The 13,809-nt window shown below is 40.9% G+C and overlaps 1 protein-coding gene and 1 long non-coding RNA gene across 3 annotated transcripts; one reads left to right on the forward strand and one right to left on the reverse strand.

The window, feature by feature from the left end:
• Nucleotides 1–1,332: 1,332 nt before the first annotated feature.
• LOC143488712 (globoside alpha-1,3-N-acetylgalactosaminyltransferase 1-like) lies at nt 1,333–6,034 on the reverse strand. The gene is made up of 7 exons (XM_076987562.1): nt 5,972–6,034; nt 3,916–3,980; nt 3,741–3,785; nt 3,439–3,483; nt 3,237–3,269; nt 2,769–2,900; nt 1,333–2,521 (listed from the first exon to the last, which is right to left on the reverse strand). The coding sequence occupies exons 1-7, from the start codon at nt 6,032–6,034 to the stop codon at nt 1,828–1,830; spliced, it is 1,077 nt and encodes a 358-aa protein (XP_076843677.1). The 3' UTR covers nt 1,333–1,827.
• Nucleotides 6,035–8,407: 2,373 nt separating this feature from the next.
• Nucleotides 8,408–9,419, forward strand: LOC143488695 (uncharacterized). 2 transcript variants are annotated; one of them, XR_013124506.1, is made up of 3 exons: nt 8,408–8,747; nt 8,845–8,956; nt 9,030–9,419. It is a non-coding gene; the product is annotated as an uncharacterized LOC143488695 (long non-coding RNA). The 2 variants fall into 2 exon arrangements; XR_013124505.1 differs by having other exon boundaries at nt 9,102–9,419.
• The last annotated feature ends 4,390 nt before the right edge of the window (nt 9,420–13,809 follow it).

A 13,809-nucleotide genomic window follows, 5' to 3' on the forward strand; every position in this document is an offset into this window, starting at 1 on the left:
CTGCCATGTCACTGGGAGAGGATTCCCCTTATGCTATACTCTGAAGCGTCTACCTCTACCACAAATGGTAGAGAGGGGTCCTAACTGTGGAGCTGTAGTGAAACGTCTTTTGAGTTCAAGAAATGCTGTGGGGTTTTATGTAAGAGTACAGGGTTTTCCCTGCAATAGAGAAGTGAGAGAGGCTGCTACCGAACTAAACTGTCTAATAAAGCGCCGATAAAAATTTGCAAAGCCCAAAAACCTCTGTAATTCCTTGGTGCATGATCGAGGGCACTCCACAACCGCTTTCACCTTGGTCTGGTCCATGGAAACCCCTTGCAGTCTAATATTGTAACCTAAAAATTGGATTTTCAGCTGATGACACTCACACTTTTCAAGTTTTCCGTATAGGTGATGGGTTCGGAGTCTAGAGAGTACAGCTTGTATGTGTTCTATATGTTCTGCCAAGCTAAGGGAATAGATTAGTATGTCGTCTATGTAAACCACAATGAATTTATGAATGAATCAGAGTGAACGAGAGCGCTCAGTTCATGAACGAATCAGAGCCCTCAGTACAGTGAACGAATCACATAGCATGCGCAGTTCCCTCGCAACGAATTTCTCCGCCTCCAGATTCACGGGTGATTCACAGACCACACAGAAGTTCCCCTGCCATATTTTGTCAATTGTGATTTTTTCACAGCAAACAAAATTTGTCCTCCGCTTTTTACCTATCTGTGCAGTTAGAATACACACGCACACACTAGTGATTACTAGGGGGTTGTGGATCACACGTGCCCAGAGCGGTGGGCAGCCATAGTCTGGCGCCCGGGGAGCAGTTGGGGGTAGGTGCCTTGCTCAAGGGCACTTCAGTCATGGCCTCAGGTCGAGGAATCGAACCCACAACCCTCCGGTCACAAGACCAGTTCCCTACCACCAGGCCATGACTGCCCCATTCATCACCCATTTAAATTCTGATAAGATTATAGGCACTTTGTAAATCTAATTTCATGTAAATTCTTTCCTCACGCAACTCTTCTAGTGCTGTGGGAACTAAAGGGAGTGGATTCTAAAGGGATTCTGTAAGTCCGTCCCATCGGCTGGATCCATGGGTGGTGCACATGCTCCCCAGCTGGAACGGGCATGGCGCCCTTTACTAACACGGCCCGTTTGGTATTCACAAAGTGCTTCTTTGTTTGGGATTTGCACGCAGCTCTGCAAGATCCAGAATCTGCCTTTGTTCTATGTGTAGTAATAAATCATCATCACCTGTTTACACTGCGTCCCTTTATGTCAGTGTGTTGTCATGTGCAGACATGTCACAGTAACAATTGTGACACATTTTATTCATAATGATCTTTTTAATGACCCAGAATACATTAACATGAATTAGCAAAAATCATTAACACACATGAACACATGCGAAACAAAAGGGACAAGGAAACCTGACATGGAGTGGAAAACAGGACAGAACCCAAAGAAGCAGGCTGGAGATCAAAAAACAATCTGTTGTGACCTGAGTGCTTGCGAAAACCAAAGGACATCAAGGTGGGATTTAAATGAGGGGAGTGACTGGATCATGGTTAAGAGATTCAATTTCAGAGCAAAATATGCTGTAATGGTGAAAGAAGGAGGTTTTCATACTATGCCAATTAACAGTTCTCACGAATAATATTTCTAGCAACTGAGCTGTTTACAGACTGTCTGACAGAAAACAAAATTTGACAAATTTAAGAAGGATTTCTTGAGGCTCACTATTTACTCTGTAAAAGTAGGTAAGAAAAATTATTATAAAAAATTTGCAGTAATTGAACATTGGAGAGCAAAAGCTCAAATGTGTTCCATAGTTCACATGAGGTCGCTGTTCATCTCAGTGAGGTTTGTAATAACTTGTGACAGACGAATCAGTTTTACATCATTGATTTTGTATCTTAAGTCCTGCCACAGGTACTCAGGTGACAGGACCTTGGTGGGCTTGTTGTACAGGAAGTACTTGTTCAGGTGGGACTCCTCCTGCCACGCCGCTTCAATAGAATTGGCCTTGTCCACGTCCAGCTGTATCCGGCAGGTTTTAACCACTTTGTGCACCTCCTTCACTAGACCACCAATCACTGCACCACCATAGTAATAATCTCCCATCCCCTGAGGAATGTAGGCCTGGGACTCAGGACGCCTCTCATATGGGAATTCATCACGTGCTGTACTGTAATAACCAGGGTGTATCACGGCAACTATTTCACCCAGAGTCTCCGCCCCCCAGTGATCATAGAACTTGGTGTCCACGTCAAGGCTGAAGATGTAGTCGACCTCATTGGCCAGTCGGTTCTCAATGAGTTCCTCAAGCTTCTCCATCCTGCCTAGTGAGATCTCCTGCCAGAGGTTTGAACTTGGTATTTTCAGTGTAGTCAGACTACGGTTGGCACCCAGTGTTACCATAGGAACTGCCTCTGGCTGGTCTGTAAAGATGTAATAATGCACAAGGTAACCCTGCAGGTAGTGTTTCTCTGCTGACTCCAAGAAGTCCTTCAGCAACTGGACATATCTGAGGGTTTGGGGGAGGAGTTGGCATTATGTTTTGTGCTTGTTCATTAAATTATATTAGTATTAGTTTTTATTATCTTGTTCATTATATTAGCATTAGTGTCTATTTTACATTTTATTTTTCATTTTTGAGAATTTTTGCCAAAATATTTCAGTGTAATATTAGAGTAAGTTACATTCTAACTTAAATATTAGACTTAGTTATTGTTACTCTACACATTAAACACCACCCTATGGTTTATACTTACTTCCCCAGTGCAAACACAGTGGTTGCTATAGTGATGTTCTGGGTTTTGTAGATGGCATCAATCAGAGTTGTGTCAAATGTGTCGTCCCACACCACTGGAGCAAGCCATGGGGTCACCGTGATGACATCTTTCCTGCTGTTACACACACACACACACACACACACACACACACACACACACACACACACACACACACACACACACATATATAATCATATGTAAACACACACACACACATATAATCATATGTAAACACACACAAACACACACACACATATAATCATATGTAAACACACACACATACACATATAATCATATGTAAACACACACACACACATATAATCATATGTAAACACACACATATAATCATATGTAAACACACACACACACACACATATAATCATATGTAAACACACACACACACATATAATCATATGTAAACACACACACTCTTCCATATGTACTTACCCATTTAGAACACTTGGTTGCTTGTACAAAAGCCTGATAAAAACATTAAAGTCAATAAACCTCAATAAAACCAGGAGAATTTAGTAATTCTATTTACATGACAATCCAAATACTACAAATTACCAAATTAGTAGTAATACAAACAAGTAGTAATTAGTTAGCAATGAATGTGTAGTGTGTGTGTGTGTGTGTGTGTGTGTACCCCTGAGGAGAGAGCAAGTCCTTGGTTTTGTACTGTACTTTTTCGCTGAGGGAAAAAAACATCAATACATTTGATTATTTAACCAAAAATCAGGTTTTTCATCTTTTCTGATGTTATTGTTACTGATGTGGTTTTGGTGATGCTGTTAAACTAGCTGCTAAACACACAAACACAAAGGGATACACGTGATTACACAGAAACTGAAACAAAACAAAGAGCACATAGTGCTTGAAGCCACTGGTGTTGAAACCCCAGATGGACCAACCATGACAGGACTGCTGTGTGAATGCAACAGGACTCACTTCACACTTGAGTAGCATATGAGTTCCTTTAACTGTACATTCTCTCTGGAAACACAAAACACATGTGAATTAGCTAGAACAGTGTGTGTGGTGTGTGTGTGTGTGTGTGTGTGTGTGTGTGTGTGTGTGTGTGTGTGTGTGTGTGTGTGTGTGTGTGTGTGTGTTAACAATTTACCCAAACCAGGAGTAAGTGTTGCCCAGGTAAATAGTCCTGAAGGGATAAAGGATATAGTTAGTAATCTGAGCTCATTATGGGCCTTGTAAATAAATATCACATTGAAATCAAATTGAAAATTTAAATTATTTTTGGCAGCAGGAACATTGGGGGAGAATGGTAGTGTTATATCTAGATTATTTAAAGGGTTTCCTCCAGAAAGCACAATTTATATCTCTCCCATACTGTAAGCCCAGAGACACTCTCCTCTAGTATAAAATGCTGTTCTGTTGCAGATTTTTTTTTAACCACACAAACCGATCCCTGGACAATCCCACAGTACAGCTATGCTATCCAATTCACTGCCGGCAAAACACAGCCGACTAAGTAAACCATATAAGGACAGTTGCTGATGGTCTTTTTCAGAAATGGCTTAATGTCAGATGGTTTACTGATTTGGAGAAAATTCCTGTTAAGATGGAACCTTTGCAGCAGAACACCAGCTACAGAATTTAATGTGTTTATGAGAGACATAATTTTCTCAGTAGGCTAAGCATCAAGAAAACCTATGGACAATTTAGGTTGTTTAATAGTGTTTTAAAGATAGTTGTATAAAATTATCTGTGGTGATGGGGAAGGTATTGTCTCATTATTTGATTGTGAGCAAATCCAGTGCCAGTTGTATGGAGCTATTATAGTGTCACCAGAACCTGAACCTGAAATCATTATTACTTGAAAAAACAGTCTGTAAAATCCTCGCAGGTATGCAAAAATTCGAGTTAAAATTCAGGTTCTGGTCGAAATTCAGGTTCAGGTCGCAATTCAGGTTCAGGTCGCAATTCAGGTTCAGGTCGCAATTCAGGTTCGGGTCGTAATTCAGGATCGGGGCGAAATTCAGGTTCGGGTCGAAATTCAGGTTCGGGTCGAAATTCAGGTTCAGGTTGAAATGCGGTTCATCCGGGATATGTAGGATGAGCAAACAAACTCAGAGCTAATCGAACTGCATCTGGTTGAGCGGGTGGGGGGGACGTAAAATGTTACCGGAGGGGTTTAAAATTGACACAGCGAGAAAAAAAAAACAGATTTCAAGTGTGCAGAAACAGTCTGAATCGTGGTTTTAACTAACCTAATTTTTTTCCGGGACTGAATATTAAAAAGAAGAAAAACCGGGACAGGCACGTGAAAACACTACCCGGGACATATATATTGTTTTTAGCCTACCTGCTGCTAAATTACACCATTTGTACAGGTAGGCCTAATTTATCCAGTGTAAATCATCACTTACCACTGTCTTGTGTTTTTTTGTGTTCCTCTTCCTTCTTTTGTTTTCTCTTTTGGCTTCCTGATGGATAAATTCGCTTCATGGTTAAGTTTCATATTTGCCGGCGTCTAAAACTTGGCTGTCTGCCAGGACAGTGTCTGCCTGCCTTCAGCAGCTGGTGGGAGGGGCCCCCTTGAGGGGGATTCTGAGAACAGTGTCATTGCTCATGACTTTGAGAATGTAAAGGGGGGCTCACACAGTTTGTCGCTGCATTTAATTCTTAACCTGTTGTTGTCTGGGGGCCCCAGGCCAGCTTGGGGCCCCAAGCAATTGCCTCATTTGCCTGCCCCATCGCGACGGGCCTGTATGCATAGCGGTCACAACTGCCATGCTTATGCTTACTTTTCGTTTGACTGGAAGTTTATTTGGAAACAAAGATATATATATTGCTGCAAACAATTAAGCTTCAAACTATTTTATTATGAATTTATTTGTTTTCAGATTCAAATCAATTAGTGTAACACTCATATTTAACATAATTTGTGTAACTGGCAAGGCGGGCTGGACGCGAGTGCGGATATTCAGGAGATTTCATAAGAAAACAAACAAAACTACACAAAGCACATAGATAGGAAACAAAGATGAACCAAACACTAACCAGGTGGCTATTCCATGAAGCGAGCTAACTCAGTAAGCCAGGCTTTTTAAGACAAGCCTGGCTCATTTTACTCAAAGTCGGTTCCACGAAAAAGGCTAGACTTAAGCCTCGCTCAATTACTACAGCAACATATATGTTTGAACAAACCTGCTCTGTACCAGGCTAGAGTTGAGACTTAGCTTAGCTGGACCACTTTTATTGGCTGAGCAGTGTGATGTCATAGTCTCGCCATCCGGGAAACTGAATCGAGGAACAAGGTTCCGCTGCAGTTCTATCCATTAAATTGCTGTGGATGTAGCATCATATCATATCATATTTTTATACATTTAATGGAGTACTGTAATGATTGCAGGTTATTATTATTATTAAAATTGTATAATTATATTTCCAAATGCAATTTATATTTCAATCTTTAGTTATCAGTGAGGGTTCTGCACATTTCAGTGTATTGGTTTAATCTTAAATTCAGGTCAGTGTAAGATGGAATACAATGTCTAATCGTTATGGTCCATAAACACACATTAGCATAAACTCTATATCACAAAAAATACAATTCTTTGTACCTGAGTATTAATAATAACTGAGTAATTTAGGTGAAGATACTTTTAGGTATATATTTATCCCCATACTTCATCATTTGTGTTCAAATTACAAGCAAATCATATCACTCTGCAATTCACATATGTTCAGTATAAATAATGTAAATGTGTGGTTAACTTAATGGTGCAAAAAGGAAATGGACACAGACAACTACCTTACCAAGATTTTCATACAGGTGAAACAAATAATCCAAAATGTAGGCTATAAAAGAGCAGCTAACAGTGAAGGCTGAAGGCTGATTGACCATGGCATGCCCATTTGTAGAGAATCCAGTAGATGAGGGAGCGTGTGTAGTGTGCAGAGCATTCATGCTACCAGCATAAGATGTTACCAACATCTTAGTAAGGCAACGGTCTGCTGCGAAATTCAAAAGGTTTGTCTTGCGCTTAAGCGCTTCCTTAATATATTCATAAAATTCCTTGGTCACAGAGGCATCCTTCCCATAAAAGAAGCCTTTTTCAGAACAGCTGGTATGTATTCATGAGAACAGGCTCACGCATTGAGCGTGAGACACACGCATTTGACTGTTTTCACACGCTCTCACGCCACACTTTCGATATCTCACGCTGAAAAAAATCCAGTTTATTTACCTCTGATCCACATCTGTGATTCAACGAGTTACTAGTTCGCTCTGGCGCCAACCACCGGCGATCGATAGATCGCGATATAACACTTAACTTGTGTCAATTTTTCTCCAAGTATGTCTCGCTGCAGCCTGCAGGAAGGCGGAGTTGGACATCCAACCCCGCCCACATCCAACTCCACCCTCTAATGCGCTCTCGTGCGCCAACCCACTACTTCTTCATTCGAGAATAACTGTGTGGTACTTGAAAATATGCATAATAACTCACAAGTGTTCAAGAGACACGTTGTTGCGCTTAATTTACACATACCTCGTTTACTTTGTGTATCGTTCCACGTTATTTTTATATTATTATTGGGTGGCGAACGTAAAATGTTGACGGGGGGATGTAAATGGACACAAATTAAGTATTATATCGCAATAGATCGATCGCCGGTGGTTGGCGCCAGAGCGAACTAGTAACTCATTGAATCATAGATGTAGATCAGAGGTAAATAAACTAGATTTTTTTCGGCGTGTGAAATCGGAAGTGTGGCGTGAGAGCGTGTGAAGACGGTCAAATGCGTGTGTCTCACGCTCAATGCGTGAGAGTTGGCAACTTTGCTACTATAAGTACACAATTAAAATGGTAATGTTTACTGATAATGTTGGTGATAGAGAAGGGGTATGTTGGTAATGTTGATAATGGAGAAGGGGTGTAATCAGGGCTTAATTTGAGCCGTATCCTGCCGGAACAGGATCCGGGAACTCTTTCATTTTGAAGGGTGCGTTCCGGGAACTGTCTGCCTCGATCCGGTAACTTTCAAGCCTACTAATTATAAGTTATGAAGAAATCTGTTTGCATTGAACCAATTAATTGAACAAATAATTCTATAAAAGACATTTTTAAACACAAGATCCACATTCCTAAATCACATAAGAGCTCTCCTTTTTAGCGATGCCTTTCCGTGTCTCCCCTATAAAGCTAGTTATACTTTCGTGAGTGACCGTAGCGCGACTCCGCACACCTCGCGCGCGTCACATTCTTTGCAGTGTCCTCCTGAAACGATATGTGGTAGTTATAAAGAAACACCCCTCAAACTCAGGGGAAGGAACATTTACCTGACCAATTTTAATGTTGTATTGTGTTTCAGATTTGAAAAGTGCTGGAATTTAGGCTAAAGTACTTGAAAATGCACTTAAAATGCACTTCTGCACTTAAAACACTTATCAAACACACGTAAATAGTTCTGGAAGTTCTGTTTACTGGGAGCAAAAACAGTCCGAGTTTCGAACGTAACATAGGCGTGGCTTCGGACTTGAGAAGAGGGTGGAGTTGGATGTGGGCGGGGTTGGATGTCCAACTCCGCCTTCCTGCAGGCTGCAGCGAGAGGCTTCTCTTTTACGTTCGCCAATCCCCCCCACTCAACAATTTCCACTCGCCACCTCCTCCAGGTTAAAATCTCACTCTAAGCGAACGTCAAAAGTTGGCAACCCTGTGAGAAGTAGTGTTGGTTTGATCAGTAACTTGGAGTTAAATGTATATGATTTAACAGACGCTCTTATCCAGAGCACTTACCAACGTGCTTTGCATTCATCTTGATCAACTATTTCATGCTAAAATTAATTCAATTCAAAACGCATTCAATTCTCCAGGATTTCCAAATGTTATTGATGCTATAGACTGCACTCACATCTGGATAAAGGCTCCATCTGGACCCATGGAGGCAGACTATGTGAATCAAAAATCATTTCACATCATCACTGTACAAGTACATGCAAGTTTTGCCTACCCAACAGAAATTTTAAAGCATGTCAGTCCATGGGTTTGAACAACTTCACCCTTTGTCACTTTTGCCATTGTTCTAGATGGTTTGCACCAGCAAATATCTATTTTCCAACACTGAGGCAAAATGGTCTGGCTCGGTGCATGATTCACGAATATTTTGTGCCTCCTCACTGGCACAGAGGTTTGTCCAAGGTAAGAATACTCCAACCACACAAAATAGTGCAGATTTGGCCTCAGTGTTTAACTCTACTCCTTATAATCGTAGGTGCTTTTCCTGGCTTACTGCTTGGGGATAGGGGTTACCCCTGCCAACCTTTTCTTCTTACCCCATATGCAGACTCTACAACAGATGCAGAGAGGAGGTTCAATCGTGCACATTCCAAGACAAGGGCATGCATTGAGATGGCATTTGGACAGTTAAAGAACAGATTTAACTGCTTGTGCCATCTCAGTCACCCCTGAGAGAGCCTGTGATATCGTAGCAGCCTGTGCAGTTTTGCACAATGTGGCAATACTGCAGAAAGAAGCGATGCCAAGAGTGCAGTTGGAGCAACAGGAAGACAACATTTTAACTGCAGACCACATGGATGGTAGAGCTGTGAGGGACATGTGTGCAAACACTTACTTTGGTTAATGGAATATTTTGTTTGTATTGGTTCATTAACACAATATATTATTAACACAAAAATTTTTTGGAAAGAGACATTTTTTGATTGTCTTGCTCAGCCTGTGGACAGAAGAAACTTTGATTTACTTAGCTTGCAAAAACAAGCATATTAAAGTGAGACATTTTTGCAAATACTCACATTTTTCTACATTTTCTTTATTTCAAGCTCCAATTTCCAATTTATTTTATTTTTATTTTGTATTGCAGATCTGCTTTTTTACATTCTATTTCTTGGATAAATAGACATATTACAATAGACAAAAGTACATTTTGTAGATCTCCCGAATCTCGGATTCCTTCAAAACAGAAGTATAGTCAAGATTGAGAAGTATTTATACATGTTGAACTGCATAACTACTACTCACTTGTTCTCTGGACGTGGAGGCCTGAGGGTCTTCACTCTGTTCTTCCATTTCCTTTAAACACAACACAAATCATGAGATCACACAGCACATTAACAGACAGATACTCAGACACACACGCCTTACAGCTGGCCTTTCTGAACAGGCAGACACTGTGTCATCATCCTCCTGTACCATCCTGGATGGTCCAGCAATCTCCCCCTGCAAACAAACTAGACACGTAAATGTTAACGATCCTTAGGGTTCAGTCATAAGAAATAGGCTGGTTTATAGGTAGGCTATAACTGCCAAATGGCAGTGTGGAGCACAAAAGGTATTAAGTTAGCTCTTCTAAAAAAGGTTTGTAGATGTGAATGATTTAAAATAAATAAAAAGTATAAAAGAATATTGGAAAATTAATTGAGTAAATTGAATGTTTTAAATAAAAAGGTTTTAGAGTTTTAATGATGAACAAAAATGTCACGTAGGGCTACGTCCCCCTCTTCTAGCTGTAACCTCGGTCCACTGTTCCATGTGCCTGTGTTTTCCTTGTCTGTTGATCCCGCCTTGTTATCTGTTGTCATGGTTTCCCTCTGTCTGTCACTCCCATGTCGTCAGTGTTTCCACCTGTGTCTTGTTAGTTCCATGCATTTATATATAGTCCCCCCATTTCGTTCATGCTTGTTTTGTGTTACGCTGCCGTGTTGTTCCTAGTTCCATGAGTGAGTATGCCCATCTACCTTTCGTATTCGATTGTCCTCCCGTTATGACCTATGCCTGTCCTTACGACCGTGATTGTGGAATTCCCCTTCATAAATCTCGCTCTTCTCAGTGTTTGTGTTCGCCTCCTCGCTCCGCAGCGTATGCAGCATTACAAAAAATTGTAAAAATATATTTTGTACAAATGTCATGGTTGTAACGGGCATGAAAATCTGTCACCTTTCGGCGAAATTCGCCGTTTTGAAGTTGAAAAGGGTGACCTACGTGAATCGTGTAGATCCGAGGAGTTTTTTTTTTTTTTTTTTGGGGGGGGGGGGGTTCGGGAGATATTTTATATATATATATTTTTTATTATCATATTGACTTATGATAAGCAAACAAAGCACTTCCGAAATCGACAATTTCAATGACACAGTGGCAAGCAATTCCTGCCCAGAACTATCATAGAGGCCAAATTGCGTTTCAATCATACAAACGTTCTTCATTCATGTTGTGGCACAGGACCTAGTGCTGTCTACACCGGCAGAAGAGACAAGGCAGAAGAGCGTACATTTACCACTACATTTACCAGATCATACATTTACCACTACATTTACCACATCGTACATTTACCACTACATTTACCAGATCATACATTTACCAGATCATATATTTACCACTACATTTACCACATTGTACATTTACCAGTGGATTTAATTGGGTGATTAATGGTTTCAATCGTTTTCATATTTTGCAGTAAATCAAAGTTACTGCCGTTCGCTACAGCGTTGAACACTGTCAGAGCCACAAGCTCTTGTGATAAATAGGTAGATAGATAGGCCTATTAAGTTCGTGTCAACCCCGTGTAGTTAACGGTGACATAAAATAAGAAACAAGATTTTTTCTAGTGTGTCTGTAGTTGTAACTGGTGAATCCATGGACGTGTGAGGATAACATTCACGCCAGGGCTGAAAAGGATGAAGATGAAGGTGTAAACTCTTGTCAATTGAGTCTACCCTGTGCTTTAGCCCATGTTCAATAAAAACACGTGAACCCTGGTATTTTTACTCTCATTTTCGCCGCTGATGTTATTTATTGGTTCATTAAGACGTAATGGTTTTGACTGAGCCATCTGGAATGGCGAAAGCGGCTTCTCGCGTTTACGGATCTGACTCCACAAGACAGGTCAATATTTTTCAGCGCCACATTATCGTGAGAGAAGATGGCGGAAGAGTGTGTCACAAAAGGCTTGCCATGTGAAAGCTACGAAGCTGTTGCTATTATGTTGCTATTATTTTTAGTCGCTTCTGTAGCTTCTGTCACCGTTTTGCTACATTCACAAAATGTAGCTACTACTCACTTGGCCTGGAGTTCGCGGTATTTTTACTATTTTACTATTATGGGGCCGTACTATTGCCATACCCCTCTGGCATCACCCGTTGCTGCTGTACACTAGCGTGCGCACCCCCCCAAAGACACCTGTCACCGTATCAGCAGCCCCCCCCCACTGTCTTCTCACCTTTTTGACCCCTGACCCATTTTCATGCCTGTTGTAAAATAAGCAAAACATAAGTTAAATGAAGGTGTGCTGTAAAACATGGCCAAACATGTCCACCTGTCTAAAAAATACCTTTTCATCACTTCACAATGATAAGCTTAGAAATGCACATCAACTGGTTGTGAAAAGTGATTCCCATCTCTCCTACACAGCTGATTACAATCACATGCTGTTGTGACCAGTCTTGTTACCTGCAGAAGCAATGTGGCAGGTTCACTAAACCTAATAAACTAAAACTAAACCTTAATATGCTTTTCACATTTTGCATATGTTGAGGGCTGGGCCATTTACAGACAGAACAGAAATTCGTTAATATCAATATTCCTGTCTTTGTCTTTCTCCACCCTCTTGTCTGGTCCCTTGACTTCCTCATTCGGTCAAAAAAATGTCTATCAGTAAAATGGCGACATGGAATTTTCCATCACAAATCCCCCTTTTTGTACTTCCCAGTACAAACATTATATTAATCAACATCAAAACATTATAAACTCAATTATGAACTCTAGAACGATATAGAATCAAACAGGGGCGGACTGGGGAGAAAGTGGCCTGGGAGTTCCTGACAGACTGGCCCACTATATTTTATATATATACAGTTGTGCTCAAAAGTTTACATACCCTGGCAGAATTTTTGCTTTCTTGGCCTTTTCTCAGAGAATATTAATGATAACACACAAACCTTTTTTCCACTCATGGTTAGTAGTTGGGTGAAGCCATTTATTGACAACCACTGTGTTTTCTCTTTTTTAATTATAATGACAACCAAACACATCCAAATGACCCTGATCAAAAGTTTACATACCCTGGTGATTTTGGCCTGATAACATGCACAGAAGGTGACACAAATGGGTTTGAATGGCTACTAAAGGTAATATCCTCTCCTGTGACCTGTTTGCCTCTAATCAGTGTGTGTGCATAAAAGCTGAGTGAGTTTCTGGGATCCAGACAGACTCTTGCATCTTTCATCCAGCCACTGACGTTTCTGGATTGTGAGTCATGGGGAAAGCAAAAGAATTGTCAATGGATCTACGGGAAACGTAGTTGAACTGTATAAAATAGGAAAGGGATACAAAAAGATATCCAAGGAATTGATAATGCCAGTCAGCAGTGTTCAAACTGTGATAAACAAATGGAAAATCAGGGGCTCTGTAAAAACCAAACCACGGTCAGGTAGACCAACAAAAATTTCAGCCACAACTGCCAGGAAAATTGTTCGGGATGCAAAGAAAAACCCACAAATAACATCCGCTGAAATCCAGGACTCTCTGAAAACTAGCGGTGTGGCTGTTTCAAGATGCACAGTAAGGAGGCACCTGAAGAAAAATGGTCTGCATGGTCGAGTGGCCAGAAGAAAGCCATTACTGCGCAAATTCCACAAAGTGTCTCGTCTACAATACGCCAAACAACACAGAGACAAGCCCCAAAACTTCTGGAACAATGTAATTTGGAGTGATGAGACCAAAATTGAACTTTTTGGCCACAATCATAAACGTTACATTTGGAGAGGTGTCAACAAGGCTTATGATGAAAGGAACACCATTCCTACTGTAAAGTATGGAGGTGGATCGCTGATGTTATGGGGATGTGTGAGCTACAAAGGCACAGGAAACTTGGTCAAAGTTCAAGGAAAGATGAATGCAGCACGTTATCAGCAAATACTGGAAGCAAATTTGCATTCATCAGCCCGGAAGATGCGCATGGGACGCACTTGGACGTTCCAACATGACAACTATCCAAAACACAAGGCCAAGTCGACGTGTCATTGGCTACAGCAGAACAA

The sequence above is a fragment of the Brachyhypopomus gauderio genome, unplaced genomic scaffold (genome assembly GCF_052324685.1).
Source record: "Brachyhypopomus gauderio isolate BG-103 unplaced genomic scaffold, BGAUD_0.2 sc54, whole genome shotgun sequence".
Lineage (NCBI taxonomy): Eukaryota > Metazoa > Chordata > Actinopteri > Gymnotiformes > Hypopomidae > Brachyhypopomus > Brachyhypopomus gauderio.